The sequence below is a fragment of the Chaetodon trifascialis genome, chromosome 1, assembly GCF_039877785.1.
Source record: "Chaetodon trifascialis isolate fChaTrf1 chromosome 1, fChaTrf1.hap1, whole genome shotgun sequence".
NCBI lineage: Eukaryota > Metazoa > Chordata > Actinopteri > Chaetodontiformes > Chaetodontidae > Chaetodon > Chaetodon trifascialis.
In genome coordinates, this window is record NC_092056.1 from 16,449,199 (window position 1) to 16,471,987 (window position 22,789).

The window sequence follows — 22,789 nt, forward strand, 5'->3', positions numbered from 1 at the left end:
CCATTCACTGACACATGCTCCCCAGTGTTCAGCACAGTACCCAGAAGGAACACTGTGCATAGACACATTAACAAACACACTCACACAAGCTCACACACAAACACACTGTGCAGGCATCACTACACACCCAGAGGCTTCGTCAAAAAATGAAAAAGTTTGTCAGAGCACAATATGTCAATATATTTTAAGTTAGACAGGTGAGATTTGAGGCCTGGAGCTCTTAATGACTTATAACACATTTAATGTGTCCTCAGCAAGGCTGTGAAAAGCCAGAAGAAGGACGATCAATACCGGCTTGCATTTAGTCGCTCAGTCAGCTTAGGGGAGCAGCCTGCCTCTCTGGGTCCAGTAAAAAATACAACCATATAAACAATTGCTCAAAAGTGACTTTCACCACGCAGTGTCTCTGGAAACACTTAGAAAATGCGATCCAGGAGTGGAGGAACTCTTCACACACATGGCACAGCTTCTGAAGCACAGTGAACGTCTGTACTCAAAGTTATGAGCCAATGAAACATCAACTGGCTGCTGATACTTGATAACTCTTGCAGACTTGAGTGTGATGTTATAACTGTCTAGTGGCCAGTGTTCCCATTTATGTGTCTAAGGGACTGTGGCCTTCGCAGTGCTTTTTCTCACTTTTCATCTCTACTCGGGTCACCAGATTGAAGCTGACAGCAACTTTACAGAGCACCACCAGAGACCGAACACACAGAAAACTAACTCAAAGTTCACATTGATGACAGAGAGAGCTGCACAATTACACAGAGATAGGGTGAGGGGAGCAATATGGGCAATGAGAGACTGAGGGAGTGCAGTGAAAAAAGAGTGAGGAGGGGAGGGGTGTCTTTGAGCATGTCAGCACTTGGGAGGCAGCAGGAGAGCCTTTTCTGTGGCCTGGACTGGAAAAGCTCTCTGTCAGCACAGAGGGGTAATGGGGGTTAGCAGGGTGAATAGGGGGGTGAAGATGAGAGTATGAGTATATAAAAAAATTGAGTGTGTAGGTACAAGTGGCTGCATGCCCCAAGGAGTATTACAATATATCAGTGACCCTGGTGACCCTCAGAACTACAGTGAAATAACCAAGCGTACATACATTTATGTATTTATTTATTTAAAAAATGGAAGTCACTCTCCAGAAACTTACATGTAAGCATTTAGTGAATTTGATCGAAAAGGTTTCTTCCCTTGTGCCTTGTAGGAGGAGGAGGCCAGCAACTCCCCAGACTGAGCTGCCACAATACATTGCTGATTTAAAGACAGATCATTAAGTGGACACCATGTTGTGGCTTGGTCTTCCTGCACCAGAGTGCCAAGTGCATGAGCACCAACTTATGCTAATTAACGCCTCAGCAAAAACAAGCCAGACCTCTTTTTGACCTCTGGCCTCCATGAGGGACACACACATGCGCACACACACACCTCAGAGCACCTCCCTGCAGCTTTACACTCCATTAATTCTTTCAGTCTAACTTGTGATACCGACTAATGAATGCCCTTCAAATACAACACACACACACACGCACACACACCTAACCCACACTGTGGTGTTATTTACGTTACGTAGACCTTCCTCTGTTGACTCAATTCATAGACCTTTTTCACAGCAGACATTTTGACTTCTCATAGCAGGAAAAGCGCAGGTGAAACAAATTCAATATTTTAAAAAAGCTTGGTCTGATAAATGTCCTCAGCTGGGTCTCAAGAATGCAAGTCTGAAAATGCAAACAATCTAGAGGTGTGAATTTAGAAAGGAGTCAGTTTTCCCAGACATCTGTGACCTCTGCTGGAGGCTACATTAGCCACGGCTAGCATAAACACACCTGAATCTCAGAATGAACTGTCAAGTTGTATTGTAGGTCATGTAGTGTGCATCAGGCTTTGAGAAGGAAGAATGCATGGAATAAAAAAGATGATATCTCTGGTTCTGCGGCATGGATTATATACTTAAAAAAAAAACTATTTACAGTGAGGAATATATGTTGTTGATTGGTCCAGCAAATTAAACACCTACAAATAAAAGTCCACTATCACATTGACCCAAAAATCCAATATTGACATCAATCAGTCCAGCTAATTAATTGCCCATAATGACCTCATACAACCAGAGAGGGAGAGACAGCAGGATAAAAATGGAATGAAAAATGACCTGAAATTTGTGATGACACACTGTAAATACCACCATATCACACTGTGCTGGTTCAGACCACCCTGATTTGTTGAATTGTGTTAGTTCTCTGAAAGTCTAAAAATCAAATTGGTCCTCACAAAAATATGAGAAAATAACCACCGTGTGCACATCATCACTACCTGCAAAGGTATGTGATGATCACCACTTTCTATCACATTCTCCAATGTAGGCATTTAGTTCTGCTGCATTACTCTTGGACCTTCTGAAACTTAATAATAATGGCTCATTTGCTGCAGTAGCAGCAGCCCACTTAGCGTTTGCCTGAGTTGAACAAACACAATGTCTTGAAGTCGAACACTTCACGTCATCCTTCCTTGAGCACATCTCTGTCTCCACTTTGGATTTCTTTCAGTCTCTGTCCTAACAGCAGTGAGGCAGATACAGGGAGGCTGATGACTTAGCATAGCTAATGTTAGCTGAGGTTAAAGTTTTGTCCAGTGAGGATCGCAGACTGCAGTCGGAGGTTGACTCGGTAAATGTCACTCCTGTCGATCACAGTTAAAACCACAGACAGCTCTCGTGAGGGTCTTTCTGAATGGCAGCTTGTTATTCCCCCTATATATCCCCCAAATCTTCCGATCCTCGCTCACTGTCCGAGGAGAGAACTGGATTTGTTTGCTCTGTGGCTGGATGACATAGTCTAACTAGACACAGCCACACACACACACACACACACACACACACACACACACACACACACACACACACACACACACACACACACTCAGAGCTTTGCTATCTTTGGGACAGCGTCTTGTCTTTTTTACTTTCCTTTTGGTCGCCAGCAAAGAAGTTAATTTTAGCTCGGTGTATCCATGCTGCTTTGCCCTTCATGCAGTTGAGCTGAAATGACTTTTAGCTTTTAATTCTTCAATAATTTCAGGACAACAGCATAGTTCAGGACACAGAAACGATGCAGGGGCTTGACAGAGTTGAAAAGGCTGGAAGGATTAATTACTGTTGGCAGCCCCGGGTAACCTTTTAACTTTGTGCTTTAAGTCGGTTTTGACAGGGATAGTCACCCCTGTTAGAGGAAGTGTCTTGATATTTTCTCCTCATGCTCTTTATGGGTAATGGGTACAGGGGAGGGGTCTCTGTGAGTGCCCTGGATGTCACTTGTCACCTTACTGCTGTGTAATGCTGCTAATTAGCACTAAATAGCCTGAACTCTGAAATTTCCAATTACTGCTCCCAGCGAGACCCTGAGCTTTTGATGAATGGCACCGAGCTAAAGTAGCCGGCCCTCCTGGAGAGAAGCCACACATATACGAAGAAGGACTTGCACTGCATCACTAACAGACAGATGAAATGCTAAGCAGCCATCATTTCTAGCTACTTTCACTTTTTCATGAGGCAACTTTAACTGAAAAGACCTTTTTGAAGCCAGTTTAAAAAAAAAGAAAAAAAGTGGAGTAGCATTGTTTGCTCATTTTGTTTTGTGTTGTGTGCAGATGGTCTCAAGTCATGCAGAAGAATTGGACTCATCCCACTCCACAAACACTCTGCCTCCAGGAGGATTAGGCCACATTGTCGACTGTTGTTTCTACAGCACATGCACACCGAGCTAAACCCACATCTATCTACATATACACATATTTATGCTCTGCAGACATACCTACACCCATAACCTGTGTGTGTACACTCACATGGTCACAGCAGCACACACACACACACACACACACACACACACACACACACACACACACACACACACACACACACACACACACACAGATATAGATTACATTCTTTATTTTCTGGTGATTTAAATTCATAAGTTGGAGTTTTTAATTCTGTGATCCTTTTTTATGCCTCTGCTCTGTGGATGGAAGTATTATGTTCTCAGGTTGTCCATCAGTCCCATTCCCATGACCAGAATATTTCACTAACACCTGGAATTTCTCTACATCTGGCATAAATGTCCACTTGGACTCAAGGATGAGCCGACTAGAATCTTGGGGCCAAAAATTACTGTGATCTCACTAAACATGTTTTCACATTTGGTCAGATCCTAAATTGGCGACTCTAATCTTGGGTGTCCACCTTCAAACTGTGCTGGTTGTTTAGATCTTCTGTGCTGCTGGGTTGAAGATGTGTGTGAAGAATCTACGTTATACTGTTTTTGCAGCATGATAGCATTGTAGTCCACAACAAGCTCATTGGTTCTGCTGATATTGAGCTTCAGGTGATTGTTGTTGCTCCATGTGATGAAGCTCTCTATGAGTCCTTTTTACTAAAATAGTCTCTAAGTGAAGACAGCATGTTTCTCACTGGAACCATACATGTCAAGATAACTTCCTCTTCACCAAAGAACACACTCAATGCCTTTTATTAGATTCCTTCAATGTCTTCACTGCATATATTATAAGAGTCCAGACAGACATGGATGTAAACTGCAACTTGACTGATTGGTGGAGGCATACAAGGTGGTAAATCTAGTTATTTTTAGCCTTGCTTTGTATTTCTGTGTCAGAGGCCAGCCAAAAATCTGATCAGACTGGATTACATAAAATGTTTCTACTGAGGCAACAAAATGCGTACAGTATTATTCATTTATTCACATCCTGTCCTGCTGAATGAGCAATTTATTTAAAAGCTCTTTGGGCTTTTAATCACAGTAAACACCTGTAACACCGTCTGATTTGAAAGGCAGATTATGTTAATCTTTTATTTAGACAGTCTGGAGCCATTTGTCCTCCTCCATACAATATGCTCACTGTGTTTCCTTGCACTCTCGTCCTCTTCCTTTATGTTTTTAGTGTTGTGGAGAATCTGTCCACACATTTGAACCCCTTCAGCTGCTGTGATAAGGTGTAATGGTAACAGAGTGTAATGACACCTTCTTCTGTCCCTTGTGGGAAAACATTTAAAAACGCGGTCTCTAATGACTTAGCTGTGTCAAACAGCTGTGAGTAACAGTGAAACTGTCAGTTTCTCACCAATGTTTCCTTGTAATGATGCTAAAAGCACAGGCTGATCCATGAGACCTGCTCATTATTTCCAACTGTGTCATTCTTTGGCTGATCGGCTGGTCGAACCATAACCATACCATACGCCGCGCCTCGTCCCTGCCATGGCTGATCCTACTGTATCAGTCAGGAATGTCCCCACCCTGACAGCTGTAGGGGAATCTGACTCATTCCTCTCTCTGTCCCTGTCCTTCTTGTCTCTTTAACAAAAACTCCACCCATCCTTCCTCACTCTACTCCTCTCCACTTTATCTACTCTCTGGCAAGGTGGCACTGCCTCCTCCTGTCAGTCCAGTGTTAGTTTACCTCTGATGAGTACACCTAGAAGGGGACAAGAGTAATGCCTTCTGTTGGACAAAAGAAGGAAAAAAAATCTGTCTCCTGTAGGACACTCTTTCCTGAGTCTGCTGTTCCCTGATCGGTGTCTGTTGTCTGATATGTTCTGTTTGTTGTGCCCCAGCTCCAGTCCTGGCTCTTGTTCAATGCCTTCCTGATGCAGCAGCGCTCCCCAGCTCCTCTCTATCAATGCACTGCTCTTAAACTCCTCTTTAAGCTCCACGGTGTGGCTGCCATCAACCCCAAAGGGCTGTCAGCCAGTCAGGGCTACTTAAACTAAAGTAAGGAAAGATGAGTGCAATCTGATCCATAACCCTTATCTAGCTGTATTGCCCAGACTGAATAAATTGCTCTCACACTATAATTTAACCTTGATGCAAGTAGGATATAGATTTAGGAGCTACTTGAGTTACCATTTCTCTAGTACCTCTCATGTTCTGGGCCTGTAGCTGTATGTCACCATCCTGCAGCACATACTGTACATCCAAATGACGCAGACCAGCCAGCCATGCAGTAATGGATGTCAAGGAGGAGATTACACGGCGATGTTATTGATTGGCTACTATCCTGCACACATCATTGATTAAATCAGGAGAGTGTGTGGTTGCGCCCTGCGATCGGCTGGCGACCGGTCCAGGGTGTACCCCGCCTCCCGCCCGTTGACAGCCGAGATAGGCTCCGGCCCCCCCACGACCCCGAAAGGGATAAGCGGCATAGAAAATGGATGGATGGAGTGTGTGGTTGCTGCATGTATAGGTAGGTTCTGGGGAAATGAGAGAAATGTGGTTCTCCCTCAGGACAAGTTGTAAAAGCTGCCGTGTGTGAGCGTTTCTATGGTTAAGGGATGGAAATACAAATGCAATTATTTCACAATATGATCGATACATATCATGATAATTCATTAGAAAAATTTTTATAGATAAAATAGCTGGAAGGGAAAATGTCAGATCAATCAAGGAGAATCAATGAACTTCATTACAAAAATCCAGTAAATCCCACATTGACATGAAGCAGTCTTGCTAATTGATTTACAATGTTGCCTTCAATGCATGCAGGAATATTCGAGGTACAGTGTAGTCACCACAGTGCAGAAAAGTCTCTGACAGCATTTGATTGACAGCATGTGCATGTGTAAAACTCTGACCAGAGACCTGGTGTAGCTAATATGAGATAATTGGAGATGGTTGTCATCTCTTCTGTTGCATACAAACACTCAATTGATAAGAGCCCATCTAGATAAACAAACAGTTTGACTGTTATTATTATCTGTGTCCATGCACGCATGTATGCATGTGTGTACTGAATGCAGGTACCTGAGGCATCACTCAATATACAGAAAATGACTTGGAGAAAGGAATTGTGAATGTGTGTAAAATGGAGAGAATAGCAGTAACAGTGATTAAATGAAAAGGAAAGAGGGAGTAGATAAGCTTAGTCAGTCCTTAGAGAGCGTCTGAGGGAGAGAACGAGCTGCCAGCTCTCCCTTCATCTCCCCCTCCTCCCCCATCAAAGCTTCTCTGCTCTCATCTTGATCATACCCACCCTTAACATCCCCTGGTCTCTCTTTCTTCTCCTCCTCTCTCTGTCTCTCTGTAATTGTCAGCCCATGAGCACAAATGTAGTTTTCTCATGTTTTTGGCATGGCAAGAAGAATAAGAACTGCAGTTTGTACACACAGTAATCTCATTTCTTCTTGACTGAATGCTGCTGTCAGTCTCTCTGTGTAGGTGTGGGTTGTATTCCAATGTGTTCTCTCTTGATTACCCTGCTTTGTTATGTGTTTTCGTCGTATTTTATGATGACTCAGGACAGGGAGCCATGCCGGCCGGTAAATGCACTCTTTGTCTGTAGCTGAATTTTCAGGTTCTAGTCAGTTTTTCAAATTGCATGACAAGAATCTGTATTTTTTTTTTTTTCATTCTGAAGCCATGTGCTTCAGAATGACACATATAAGTGTTTTCTTATACCGCTGTCAACAAGATGATTTTGTCGTTGTTGAGTTTGTCTCTCTTTGTCATTTTGTTATTTATTAATTTAACTGTATAAATAGTCTGAAATTGTGCAATGGACTCCAAAGTAAACAACTGCCTGGAAGGCGATGAAGGACACATTGCAATTAAGTATTAAGAAAAACAGGATGCCATCATGTGTCGGCATATAAAGCACTTACAGAACACAGTTTCGAAAAGAAAAACGTTTCATTCATCTGGTCAAGCTTTGGTCAGGTTTAGGCACTAAAACATAGAGACAGTGTTTTGAACTGATTATTTTGTGAAGGTTAGAGGACTGCCATTGCCATATTTGTAATAATAACCACTGGCTTACGTTAGGGAACATTCCTAATCATGCTTTAAACCATTTGTTGACCCACTCATCCTCCCCCACCTCCTCTGTCTGCTTACCTCGTGGCTCAATCACCTCTCCTCCTTTGCCCTCAAACTAACAAGAGTCATCATTTCTACAGCCAGTAGAGGACTTTGTCAGCTCAGTTTAATGTAGATTTTTGACACTTGCTGATTTGCTGTTGTCTTTTTGCTTTTCTCCTCTGATTGACTAGCAGGTGTGTGTTAAAGCTGTACCATATATAAATACACACTGTGGTTTAATTAAGAGTAACTGTTAGCTGCCCTCTACACCTTGCGCTCTCCTTTTTTTTTGTAATGTCTGGTTATTTAGTGTGAACTGGTCTTGTCTGGTCCATTTCCTGCTCTCCAGTCTAGCAGTCAGTCTGTCTGTAGGTTTCATCAGATGGATTTTTGTCACGTGTCATTGCACTCCACTGAAGTACCCAGTGCAACAGCTCCGTCTGACCTCTGGGAGTCACTGCTGGGACTTTAAGGGGCAACAACAGCATCTTGGCCTGTTATTAAAATTCTCCTAAATTTTTCTACCTTCCAACCCATGAGCGTCTCTCTCACTTATTCTGCTGTCAGTTTATCTGTTTATGGTATAAAAATACACCACACATTAGGACAAGAGAGACATGTGCAATGAAAAGGGGTCAGACCTTCTTCTTATCTTGGATTACAAATGCCAGTTTGTTGTCTCATCTTTTCTATGTTTGTCAAATGTATAGTTTCAGCGCCAGTATTATTTTTTTTACTTTTGCATCCAGGATTCTGGTATTGTAGGTAAGCAAGAAAGAGAGACTTATTTAAATACTACTTTTCAAAACAAGTGCAGAGCTTCCCTATCAAAACCATGAAGCACAAAGTGAGGGAGGCTGAGTTGCAACAGATACAAAAGACTATAGCACATGCGACAGAAAATGCATCAGTCTGAAAAAGTGAAACAATAAAAATGTGTCATGACATGTTTTTTCTTTTAAATGTCAATTAAATTGGATGAACTCATACCAGAGATAAAATAACTCCAGTACACATGCTACACATTTAATGAGATTTTCTGCCAATTGCACAAATATCTCTTTAGGTTGACAATTGCTACACAGCGTTTTCTGCTTCCCTCTTATGGACAGAGACTCATTATCTGACTTATTCACAGTTAGCAAAACAAAATACCACAAATGCACAAAAATCACCTCTCAAACTCTTTCCAGGTTAATGTTTCATCCATGTTTGTACAAATTCTCTTTGCTAAGCATAACAGCTTACTTCATATAAAATGCTAAAATGAGCGAATTTCTGACGACAATGAACACTTTCTTCCCAGAAACACATAGGAAACATACAAAGAACTGTCTTCACTTCCATTACATCCAAGAATATATTCTGTGTAATAACTTTCATGTGACATATTGTGTCATACGGTCCTATTTGGTAAGATAATTACCAGAGTTTTATATTTCATTTTAAACTCCACTGCTATGTAATGGAGACAGGCCAACACTGGAGTAATGTTCTCCATGTGCCCTCTCTTTGTTAGTAGATGAGCTGCAGTGTTTTGCTGCAGCTCCTTGGCTGAGGCAAGCATATGGAGAATTACAGTAATCTAAGCGTGAAGACACAAAAGCATGGATTAATTTCTCAGCACTTTATAGCAGGGAATATGTCTCATCCTAGAATTATTTCTTAATAGGAGAAAGCATGACTGAACAAGTTCGTTAATATGTGTGAAAGAAATTCTGACAGGAATTAAGGGATGTAAAAGCAAAGGAAAGGGGACAACCCACAAGGTCTGATGTTGATTCATGCTCTTTTTTTCACTGCATGCATTATTTCTGCAGCTGCTCTGTCTTGATGCTCTGTTTATATTGGGAAAAACAGGAAAATACCATTTATTTAGTTTAGACAATAATCTGGCAGGAAACCTCAAAAATGCAGGCATTCACATAACAGAAGACTCACATCTACAAATTACTGCAGTGCATGCTGGGAGGCTTCCCTGCACAAAGATGCCGTCTGGAACGCTGCAGTAAGAAACACTGCGCCTCTCACTTTACTTACTCAGTCAGTGTATGAGGAAGACAGACTGGTTTTCCTGATGTTTGCTCAAGGTGTGCTGCAAGAAGTCATTCTGAGGCTTGTGCTGTTTCATTTATATCCATTATTTTGTCTCTTTTGTGCACAATTTTACAAATGCATCTGTTCGCTGAGGATACCATTTTGTCTTGTGTTGCCAATTCTATTCAATTAACACTCAAGTTTTTCTTGTCAAATTAATGAAATAATCATTTTTTCATGGTGGGTGGTTTAGACTGTGTAACGCTGCAGCAAGTTTTGTGACCATGTGCTTTTTGATTTTACTATAGGCTGCTTATATTCAGATATCGGCTCTTTTATCATTTTATTTCAAGTGATGAATGTGAATGAATGTGATAAGGAACCCTGCAGAACTTGTTTAGGAAAGATGTGTTAGCACAGTGAAATAATGTGAAAAGTCACGTTAAAATGACTCTCCTGTTATTCATTCTCAATAATCTTCCAGTATGTGCTTCTATCATTTTTAACTAAACCTGCATTATGACTTGTCTTAAACTTGTCTGTGTTGTCAAAGGAGCAGAAGACAGTGAGGAAACAGTCTGTCCTTCACCTAAATCTGAATGCAAATGTGAATCAATGGCCATCACAATTTTTGAAGGAGACAGAGTGGATAATAGGTGTTGAAATGAAGTAACTGGAACTAATTCCCTCTTTTCCTGCAATGAGCATGCATTACAAATCTTCCTACTATGCATGACAAATGATAGGAAATTGTTATTCCATTTCATTAATTCCAGGAAATTTTAGCTTATTTCACACATTACTTCCTGGATTGTGTGACTACACTGTGTCTGAGTGAGTGTACATCTAATTTCATACAGTCATGATGTGTTGGAACATAACAGACAACGTACAGATTCATTTGTCATTGGATACTGCAGAGGTGACAAATCATTGCCGTTCAAGAACGTTTAGAGAAGATGAAAAGGTGCTTAAGATTAATGCAGGTGCGACTCTTCATTTGAACCACATTTGAGCTGTTTTTAGCTGCAGTCTATTCAGTAACTTGTTCAGGTTGGGCCTAAACTTAGCTGCTGTTTTAAAGAGCTATATGTTATGCTGTAAGCAGTCATTGTCAACACAACACAACATGATTACTTCAGCTAAATATTTCTAAAACATGTTTATGGCATGTTTACAGATCTTCACATTGCTAGACAGAAGATGTGCTGACTTTCAGGAAACAGCTGAAGTTCTGCCATTATTTGTACTATAATATCTATATATTGTATTAACTTCAATATATGTTAACCGCCCAGACAAAGAACTGTTGACAATATTGTGAACTGGTTGTAAAGAAGTGGAGCACAAAAGACGCCTGCAGTGATTATTTATTACCGAAGACGTGGCCACAATCAACGAAACAGGAATCTCAGATAAAACGTCACTTTGATTCATTGTCAGTGAGATTTAAATTGCATCTGTCAAGGCTCTAAGCCAATTGAACTACATCTCTAATAATTCATCACACACACACACACACACACACACACACACACACACACACACACACACACACACACACACACCTTTGAGGTTCTTCCATAGATTCAGCTGCCATGAAAACTGATGGTTTTCTGCTTTCGGTGGATGTTGAGTGTGCATGTTGGAGGAAATCTTTGGGACGCCTTGTCCACAAATAGTAACTCCTCTTTGCCTAATGCAAAGAGGAGTTACCTGTGTGTGTGTACACACAAACACAGGGGCACACACGGGCACACAAACACACACTCACACACACACACACACACACACACACACACGGGCACGCTGAGGCTGAGATGATTTATAGCCAGCCATGTCTAATGGATTGCTTTGGCACTTGAGAAATTATGAAAAGAAATTAATTAGCCTTTAGTGACCCTGCTGTCCATCTGCCTCTCTCTCCCTCCCTCTCTTTCTCTCTCTCTCTCTCACACACACACACACACACACACAGTGACCCAGGCACTTGGTTGCTCACATTAGATCTAATTACGGCCTCATCGAGTTGTGCTTACCTGTCACATATTTATCGTCGCTAAATCAAATTTGTGTCGTATCATTACTCCACCATGGTGACATTTCTAATGACCAGCTTTACAAAATGAGTAACCAAATATTTATTATTAACGGGCTGAATAATAACTAATTGACTAAACAAAATGACCTATACTGTTTAATATCAACAGTTTTATAATGAATTCTTTATCATGATCAAATGTAGTGTACCATTTTGCATTTATTAGTGCATGACGAAGGACATATACAAAGATGTACTGATTCTAGTTTTAAATGAAATGCAAGAATTAGTCACATATAACAATAGAAGGAATTGTTATATATCAAAGTAAGAATGTTCTTCCCATTACAATGAACAAAAGAGGAAAGCAGATTTTAAATATTAAAAAGTATTAAAAAGATATGCAGCAAAAAAAAACGACTGACAAGCCGACAGTCATAACAATAATTTAAAAAAGCTGAAGATTACACAAAGTCTGTACAAAAACAAGTGATTTAACATATGATAATCACTCTGACAGCCACAGAGCCTTATAAACACTACAGTGACGAAGGTAAACTTCAGTGAACACCAAAGAGAAAGAAACAAACGGAGAGAGAGCAGCAGCTTAGTTCCCCCTCAGCGAGGATTCCAGTGAATAGCTGTTATTTTCTGTCTCTCCTCTGGCTGAATTCACTTGGAGGACAGAAAGCTCAGCTCGGCTGAGGAGTTATTGTTTCTCTTGTCTTCTGTCCTTGTGTCTCTCATGACTGTGTCCTTAACCTCTACGTAAAAGGAGGATTCTCCGTCCTTGCGATTCTGTCCAAGATGTTCCAACTTGTTTGACAGACTGAGCTCGAGCAACATGCAGGCCTCCTCCTTTTCAAACAGGGAGGCAGAAGGCAGTCTTTAAATTGGGTTGAAATTACGCTTTCCGTTCTTGGCAAGTGTCCAGCTCAGACATGAGCACTTGTTATGAATTATTTTGTGCTTTCCTGTCTCCTGAGCTCTGAAAACCAGCTGGTATGAGACAGAGAAGAGTAACGCTGGAGGAGACATGATTACAGTCCACTGCAAAATAAGTCTACTTCTGATCCAGAGACGCACTCACAGGCACAAACAGAGGTTTAGAGCCCTGCGATGGTTGTCTATGTATATTTATTCATGTGTGTAATTCTGACAGAGAAGTGTTCGGTTTAGTCCTCTGCTGTTTGTCCTGACATAGAAAAAAAAAAATCTCTTCTTTGAGATGAGCTGAATGACTACAACCAGGAGAATCACCACCTCCCGGAGTGGCACATAAACAGATGGCAAGGACTGTGGGTGTGTTAGTTTCCCAATATATGTCCTGAAAAATCACTTTTTCAACCAATATTTTGCGTTCACATGGGTTGCTTGTATATAAGTATATGGTTAAATGAGAAAGGAGAAAGCCTGACAGATAAACGAAAGAATGACAAAGACAGATCGAGGGAGTGAGTCAGTGTGAGAGACAAAGAGAGACAGAGGGAGGGTGAGCAACATGGAGGGATTATTAGCGACTCTGTGTGGAGGATTAGAGAGGAATGCTGAGGTCTGACACACCAGAGTGTGATCTCGCTCGGGCTTAGTGTCACATCCCTCTCCTCCACCTCCTCTGGTCTGTTCTGCAGGTACACAGCAGCTACCAGCCCATATAAGTTCACTCCTGTCACATCACTCACCTGCCTCACACATACACACACACACACACACACACACACACACACACACACACACACACACGCCTCAGCGAGCTCACACATGGGGGCGTTCAGTGAGTGGTACAGCTGGAACACGAGACATTTCTATGGATTTTCCACCTTGGATGCTGCAGCAGAACAAATCCTGTGTCTTTTTCTGGCTGGCTGGAGATCATGAACACGACATTCTTTCCAGATGAAGTGATTGTACCATGCAACTCTGTTGAGACTCACATTTCCACACCGAGTCACCAACCACGCTCACTGTTTAAGTGAAATATGTGGTAGCGCCAGCACAAGTGCATCATGTAGTCTTGACAAATCCTTTACTAACCACCTCCTCCATCTCCGTCTCCACCCCTCCTGCAGATCTGAGTTCGACCTGGACTATGACAGCTACCACGAGGACTACTATGACAGGTACTGTCAGAAAGCTACGCATGGCAGCTCACACACCTTATTGCTTGTCTGTGTGTCTCAGGAGGCTAAAGCAAAAGAGGCCAAAGCGGATTCTTCATCCTTGCTGTCCCTGGTAGTCTCCACTCCCTGTCGCTGTCTGCCACACAGCTGCCAGTCATCAGAGAAAGGAGCTCACCCATCACGCTCACACACAGACTCAAACTAAATCTCATATGAGTATGAGATGTATCTCTGATATATCTCGACTTAGCTCAGACTTTGTTATATCATTGTCTTAAGCTGCAGCCACAGAAAAGGTAGTACATTAAGCATTTGTAGCAAGATATACCATAGTATTGTAATATGACATGGGTGTATTAATACAAATGTTCCAGTGATCACTTTCCGTAAACCCTGTTAATTTCACATTAGTGTTCCTCATTAGCATGAAAGCTAATGATGACATATTGGTACATACAGATATTACATTAGTATGTTTGTACCGTGTGGGTCTGTGTCAGTGTTGACAGTGACGGAAAACCTGAGTTGCTGTGCACCCCGTCAACCAAAACTAACAGAAAAGTGGCTCTTCGCAAAACTGATCTTTCTCAGTCTCTGTGAAACAACTGGTCCTGGACCAAAAATAAAAAACGAAATCTTCACTGAAAGACTAACAAAGCTAAAACTTTTTATTTTTCAAGACAGACATTAAAAATGACATGCCGAACTTGACTGTCTCTGTTGTGAGAGCGTCACAGGTTACAGGCCATTGTTGTCACTTCCTGCCAGCCGCCAGATCAGGCTGACAACAACCATACATTAGGCTTACGCAACACCCCTTGAACACACTGAAATAGAGCACATCGTTTGAGACTCACACTGAACTCTTAGCTTGTAGAGGGTGTTTACCTCTTCCGTGTTACTGCAGCATACACTCTTGTGCAGTGTACACTTAAGTGCAGCGGTTAGGTAGAGGAGGCAGTTTGTTAGACGGAGCTCCACTCAGAGTGGCTGTGTGTTATTAGACCTTCACTGAAATTGCGCAGGGACCCTCCTACATCCCCCAGGCCTCACTCATAAACACTCCACTCAGCACATCTGAATAGAAGAAGGCAGTCACATTGTACACACACACGCAGAATATACACCTCATTCCATTGCTTTTCTAGCACATGTCGATGCTCTGTTGCTCTGAGTATTAACTGTCATCTTTTTTTTTTATTCATTTGGTTTTCCTTGCTCTGCATTTTTCTGTCTTTGCTCAGGGGGAAACACTCACCACTGATTTTCAATTTGTTTTTAACACAGTGCATGATTATTCCCCATACTGCTGGGTAGCACTACTGACAGCTGTGTGTGTGTGTGCATGTGTGTGAATGGAAGTGCATGTGTGCATATTTCTATGTGAACACCTCACATGCCTCTGGGTGTGAGTGCGTGGGTGACTGTGTGTTTGTGTATGTGTGTGTGTTTGTTGTTGTGTACATCAGTATGTGGGAAAGAGAGAAATGACTGTTTTGGTGTGCTGTCCTCTTGTGCGAACACGAAAGAAAAGTGTCTTTCAGCACACAGATAACAGCTCAAGCTGACAAAGCTGCTTTCCATGTGGGGTCTAATCCATAGAGACAAACACTCCCTCTCACACACACTCACACACTTTTCTGTAATCCTCACTCGTCTGCAGTCATTCATTGTCTGAGCTTCCATTTTCAGAGATGACACTTCAAAGCTGGTGTAACAACACATTGTCTATATGCCCCTGCAAACTGCTCTAAAGGACTTTAAACTCCCATAAGTCTTCGGTCTCTGTGTCTCCACACATGGACAGTGCTCAAAGCCTCTAATCTCACACACTTATGGTGGCCTAATACACTTCATATGTGGCATAGTGATATGTGTGTGTGTGTGGGGGGGGGGGGCACATCACAGTCTTTGCAGAAATATCAAGCACAGAGGCGTCACACAATATAACAGAATGGAAAACAATGGAGAAAACTTTTCAGGAAGCCGGGCTGCATCTGACCGACTGGCTAACAGCTCAATCAGTTAATCTACATCGCCGTCTGACTCCAAGTCCTTGCAGCTGACAGCTTGCTTCCCCGTTGTTGGCTTGTGATATACAGCAGAGGAGCTTTTCAAAGCTTTTGGCTTTGCAGAAACCTTTTACGCTGTGCCTAGACTGTCCTCGATCCAGATCCAGGTACATCCAGATTGTGACTGCATCCAGCTGAGATGAAGTGCCGTTATCACAGAACATAATGAGTCTAAAATTATTCTGGTTGATCAGAATAATTAAGAATTGAATCTGCAGGTCTTAAAATGAGGAATTCATTCTTCAAAAAGCCCAAAAATGTGTTAAACAGTCTGAAATTGAATTTGCACAGATATTACAGATACAGATATTTTCTCCTCCCTGTTGTAGACATTCACAGTAGTTATATCTTTTTTGTGTGTATGGATGCACACTCTCAGGAGGCGTTGTATCTATAAACTACCAGTGAGACTGGTGCAGCTGGAGGCCATTCATTCCTTTTTTGTGGCATTTTAGTCAGCACGATCAGCCCTAAAGCAGTCACTCTCACTACTGCTAGGTGCATTAGCTAGGAAGTTCATCATCTCATCAGGGGCAAGAGTTGATTTTAGCAAAAACTTACTTTAACTTTTTCTTGAATTGGTTAATTCATCCAACAATTGCCTTATTAAACTTATGTAGATCCAGGCCATGTTAATTGCTTTAATTATACCCAGAATTATTGTTATATACAGCAAGCATAATTGTCCCTACTGTTTTTCCATCCTTCTTTGATGAAAAGGGCCTTTCATTTCATTCTGTGTGCTCTTAAAAGATCCTTAAATGTGAATCTGCACTTACAGCTGCTACAGTTAAATAGAAACAGCAGCTGTGCTCATTGGCCATTGCTTGGTTTTGATCTTATGGCTGTGTTTCACCTGGTCATTGGATCAGTGACTGTTGAGGTCAGATGTGAAGCTAAATCACTTTCTGCCTCTATCACATCACCTCTATTTCTATTGAAACCCACACAAACACACAGTGTCATTTCCGTAAGCACCATAGAGTTTGACTGTTATACACCCCCTGTCACCAGCACTGCTGGCCTGGCGGGGAGCTATTGATTGGCCCTGACAGAACCAATTACATTCAGTGACAGATAGAGACATGCAGCTGTCCAGAGGGAGGAGGCAATACCAGTGCAGGAGCGAGAGAAGCAGAGAGAGAAAGTTTAAGACAAAACAACATTGAACATAAATTTCCATGTTTTTCTATGAGATGCTTGAACAGATGGTTTTTCTTCACTGTCACGTCTTTCCTTCAAGTATCTCTGTTTTCCAGCTTGTCTCACCCCCTTGTCCTCTATGATACCCTTTCAATTAACTTAAGCCAAAAATCTCAAGTGTTAAGTGCTGCTTAAAAACAAGCAACCATACCTGAACAAAATACAGTCTAAAACTGGCAAAATTTCGATTGAAATTCTAGCAAAGAACAAGACTGCGAGAGACTTTTTAATTGCTTAACAGTTGTTTACCAGTGTCTCAATCGCATTTTTGTTGGTACAAAAAAAATGTATTGAGGTTTGATACCAATCCTAGTTTCAGTGTTGTATTATACCTTATATCATCAGATAACAGAGGCTTTGGACAACTCAAACCATCTGCTGTGCATCTATACGCTCGCCTAAGTCATTTTCACCAATATATGGCAAATTCCGTTGTTTCTATCTCCATCCTGATGCGAGTAGGCTCGCTTTCATCATGATTTCAAACACTAACAATAAAATCACACCGCACCCACCCTCACATTCAACAAACTAGCTGCATGAGCTTAAGATGTTTTAAAATTTGTATTTACTGTTTTTGCAGGGTGTATGACTACCAGCGTGTGCCAGCATCCCTGTCTCCCCTGCCTTCCCTGGGACCCAGTCTGGCCAAACGCTCCCGTTCCTCCTCTTACTCCACTGGGCACAGACGCAGCCGAGACAGAACCCACTCCAAAAGCTCCAGAGCCCACTCCACTAGTTCATCCACAGCCAAGTGTGAGTAATATGAATGCACTAAGTCATAAAAAAAGGGTTGATTTATACCCTTTTGCGTCACTGGAAGAAAAATCAAATGCTAAATATAAAGCTGGGATCATCATATCTTTTGCCTCTCATCCTTCTCATATAAGGCAGTCAAAGACAAATTGTCCTCTTTGTAATTTACTGAATCACAGCACGCACTTTTCAGGTATTGAACTTCAACAGTCAACAGTTTTAACCTCTTTTTCTCTGTTGCTCCTGCTCTGATGAGACAAGCAATGCAGTGGAAATATTTGGTGTATTCAAACAGCTGCAGGACCATGCACATGCTGCCCAGTTTCTTCATAACATTAAAGATAACGGCAACATGCACTGTTTTAATATAAAATACTGGAACAAGTTGAATCTGTATGCCTTTTTTCTTTTTTTATTCAAAGTAGTAGGTAGTCATGTTGAGAAACACTCTGGTTTGCTCGACACCACTCTCATATCTGCACTGAATCGTAAAGAAGACACTAAAGCCAACGGCCAGCTAGCTTAGCTTAGCATAAAGACTGGAAGCAGAGGGAAACATGTAGCCTGCCTTTGTCAAAAAGTAAAACCAAATCTCTTCTAAAACACCAGAACAAACGCATTATATCTCATTTGTTTAATCTATTTAAAAGTTTCAGTTTTGTACTAATTAAACAAAATTAAAGTTAACATTTTAATTAGTGACCTTTAGAGGGGGCTGCACGGTGGCGCAGCAGGTAGTGCGGGTGCCTCACAGCAAGAAGGTTGTCGGTTCGATCCCCGGGTCAGGCGGGGCCTTTCTCTGTGAAGTTTGCATGTTCTTCCCGTGCATGCGTGGGCTCTCTCCGGGTACTCCGGCTTCCTCCCACAGACCAGAAACATGCTCATTAGGATAATTGATGACTCTAAATTGTTCGTAGGTGTGAGTGTGAATGTTTGTCTGTCTTTGCATGTGGTCCTGCAATCGGCTGGCGACCGGCTCAGGGTGTACCCCGCCTCTCGCCCATTGTAGCTGGGATAGGCTCCAGCCCCCCGCAACCCCGAAAGGGATAGGCGGTATAGATAATGGATGGATGGACCTTTAGAGGTGCTTGTAGGTGGATTTTGTTCTGTTTAGACAGAGTCAGGCTGCTTCCCCTTGTTTCCAAGTCGGGGGTGTCTCACCAAACTCTCTGCAAGAAAGAATTTCCCTGCATGTCTAACTACTTCTTTAAAGCTCTCGCTTAAGAAGTATTAAAGTTGTGTAATTTCTCAATGTCCATTACGTTCAGCATCTCTCTCTCTCTCTCTCTCTCTCTCTCTCTCTCTCTCTCCCTCTCTCTCTCTGTCTCTCTCTCTGCAGTGGGCATGGAGGAGTTGCAGGTGATTAAAAAGGAGCTGACTCAGATTAAGACACAGATCGATGGGCTGCTTGACAGTCTTGACAGGATGGACACACAGAGGAACGACCACAAAGGTGAGACACTCATTCACAAAGACAGTGGAGGCAGGTAGGTGTGAGATGGAATGATAGATAATCTATTCACACATCAAGAGCATTTTAAGGCGGACTCCAGCGATATGCTACTTTCTGATTTCTGCTTGATTAGCTCCACCAGTCACAACCCCAATCAAAATGATTCAGGATCTGTGCTGTAGGGAAACTGGGGATGGGAAAGCACTGCACCACCAGAGCCTCTCCCATCTTACCTGACAATTACGTCCCTCCAATCAGGATGTTTTTAAAAAGTTGAATCAGGGCTGATCACAACTGGAGAGCGGGTGTCTTGATTTATGGCTGTGAGCCAATTATTGAACATGCTGAACAAACAGTGTGGCTGAAGTAACTGACTGATGAAGCTTCAGAAAACAGACAAATATGAGGCACTGAGACGAACATGTCAGTGCATGTGGAAGGAAGAGCTGCTGCTGCCCTCATGTGGACATTCAAACACAACACAGTGTCTGCGCATGGCAACAAGAGCAGCCCAGTCACTGAACAGGACAAAGCTTTATTTATTAGCCTTCCTAAGGAAATTGGTTTTACTGCAGTCTTCATTAAACTGATCGTAAACTGAAACACTTTAGCCACTCATTTGAACACTATGCTCTCAGTCGCTGCTACACGAGAATGTCCTCGTAAAAAAAGGCTGAGGCTGAACATACAAATAGATGGTGTGCTAAAAGGAGAATGTGTCCTGTGGCTACTGTAGTTTAGCTGTGCAGGTGCACTATCATGAATGTGTGTGTGTGTGTGTGTGTGTGTGTGTGTGTGTGTGTGTGTGTGTGTGTGTGTGTGTGTGTGTGTGTGTGTTTGATCTATTTTGAATGACCTTGGGCGATTGATAGCTCTCATCTTCATTTTAATTTGTCTCCACTTGATTCCCCTGTCCCTCACTATTCAGCTCTGCTGTCTCTCACCTTCCTCTCGCTATCTCCTCATCTGTCCTTCATCCTGTTGCTCCCACTCTGGTTTTCTGCCTGTCATTCTGAACAAAATGTGTTTTTTGTCTTTGACCCACAGTAAACATGTTTTTCTCTTCACATTTCTGTCCGAAACAAAACTTGACCTGAGCTCTGCACCAAACAGTTTGCCCTGAACTCCGTGTGTGTGCATGTGTTCACTCCTGTGTTGTAGGGTCTCCCCTGAGAGAGGACAGTCCAGCTGGCTCACCATACGCTCTGTCTGCCAGCAGCCCCGAGCACTCCCTCTCCTCCCTCTCTCCACCCAGCTCCCGCCATCGAATCCACAGGGAGAGCCCTGACCTGAGGGAGCCCGAGGATGACCACCACACGGTAAATGCACCTGAAGTCTGTGTGCACTTCAGGAGTGACTAAAATGAGCATCACTTGCATTTTCAATACAGCATGATGCTAGTTTCTGGAGAAATTGTTGAGACTTTTGACACTGAATGATGCATTTTTTGTTTATTTGTCTTAAAGCGGTGGTTTTTCGTCTGTTAGGGATCAAAACACATTAATTTGTCTAATGTTAAAACAATGCTACACAGGAGAATGATGACAATTTCTAATTGTATTTACTAAGACTTTAAGAAAAATGTTTTGGCTTTAAAACGAAACAGGCAAGATAACCAGATGTTTCGGTTTTGTTAGACGAGCAGACATAAAACTACTCCTGGGACTCTTCTACTGTGAAATCAGTTTTCAGTTGCACGATAAAATTTCACTTAGTCATTTTGAGCTTGCGGTTTAATGAAATGTCTCTTTGTTTCGTCTGTCGCTGTCTGTTTGTCTGTCTGTTTGTCACAGATGAGCAACCACAGCTCTGACCCTGAGGAGGAAATATGATAAGATGAGACGACGTGAATCAAGTGCCAAACATGGAGGAAGAGAACAACAACCACCAAGCCAACACTCATATCAGAGGTTCAACTGCCCTCCAGCAGGATGTACATATCAGATAACACAATGCATTTAATTGTATCACAGCAGATCGGTTTCTGTAACCATTCTTTCAAGTAAAACAGAAACATGGACACAGGTGACATGCACACACCAAGTGTGTGCACGTGTGATTGAGAAGAATTTTATTATGTTGGACTGAGGGAGGGAGAGGGATTTTATCCACACAGTAATTACAGAGGACACCCAGAAGCAGAGTGGTAAATTAAACTTTCTATAATCCTGCCTTCACCGTGGGTTTGCATGAACGCCAATGTTCCACTATTAATCCAAATGAGACAATAGAGCTCTCTGATTAAAACATGATGGAAACAGCTTGCAGTTTATCATTTTCAAATTAAAAGCCTTCTACTGAAACAGGCAGCATATGTCAGTGTCAGACTGTACAAACAGTAATAATTTATGTGTAGCTGGAGGTGCTACAACGTTTCCACTGCTTCACCAGTTTCTCCAAACAGCGAAGGGACACGACAATTAAAGGACTTTCTGTTTATGAAGGACATTTAATTAGATGATGAACCAACAGTATAGAACCAAGAACATTAATAAAGCCATAAACCCTGTAAACAGACAGCCTACATATTGTTAATGTTTTCAGAATGAGGATATAAGTAGAATATTGTGCATGCACTGTAACATGAAAATCTCCTCTGCAGATCTCAAAGCATTTTAATCTGAAGAAATCTGCACATTCTGTAATTTGATCCCTTTTGCTGACACTCAGCTCACGTTTTCTCTTTATTGTATACTTCTAAGATATCAGAAATTAGCTATTCAAAGTAAATCACGGTAAACCTTGAGAGACCAAATAGTCACAATGATCCAGTAGAGAAATTGCTCCAAAGTATCAGTGCGCTGCTTCCCTGAATGTGACTCTCTCAAAGAAATGTCATACAGATGACCTTGTTATGTTCCATAGTGTTATCTCTACTTCAGATGTATGAGAGGAATGTTACAACTCTCTTCCGCCATGTATTTGGCACTGTGAGACGTGCAAAGGCCCAGGTCAGTGTGTAATATTGTGTATGACTGTAAACTTTACTGTACTTGTTGAACTGTCTGATTTTAATCTTGCTTTAGGACTTCTCATATGTTTTTTAAAGAAAGCAACACTGTTGTTATAATTCCTATGGTGTTACATGTTTTTGTTTGCATTCTTAAGATAAACCAAGTGGAAATGCTCATTGTCACAGTAGTAAAAGTATTTTCATATTGAGTATAAATACAGTACACGGGAGTGTGTTTTTTTCTGGAAGAGCAGGATAGACATGGAGGAAAGGAATGAAAGAGAAACAAACA

The 22,789-nt window shown here is 41.9% G+C and overlaps 1 protein-coding gene across 2 annotated transcripts in view; it reads left to right on the forward strand.

Annotated features, from left to right (window-relative positions):
- Positions 1–22,717, forward strand: part of LOC139334198 (heterogeneous nuclear ribonucleoprotein C) — a 35,816-nt gene extending 13,099 nt beyond the window's left edge. Inside the window, exons 3-7 of one of the 2 annotated variants that reach the window (XM_070966960.1) lie at positions 14,010–14,060; positions 17,919–18,091; positions 19,431–19,544; positions 20,706–20,863; positions 21,338–22,717. In XM_070966960.1, coding sequence (XP_070823061.1) covers positions 14,010–14,060; positions 17,919–18,091; positions 19,431–19,544; positions 20,706–20,863; positions 21,338–21,376 — 535 coding nt within the window. In that variant the 3' untranslated portion in view covers positions 21,377–22,717. The remainder of the gene's footprint in view (positions 1–14,009; positions 14,061–17,918; positions 18,092–19,430; positions 19,545–20,705; positions 20,864–21,337) is intronic. The other variant, XM_070966968.1, reaches the window with a different exon arrangement.
- Positions 22,718–22,789: the final 72 nt, after the last annotated feature.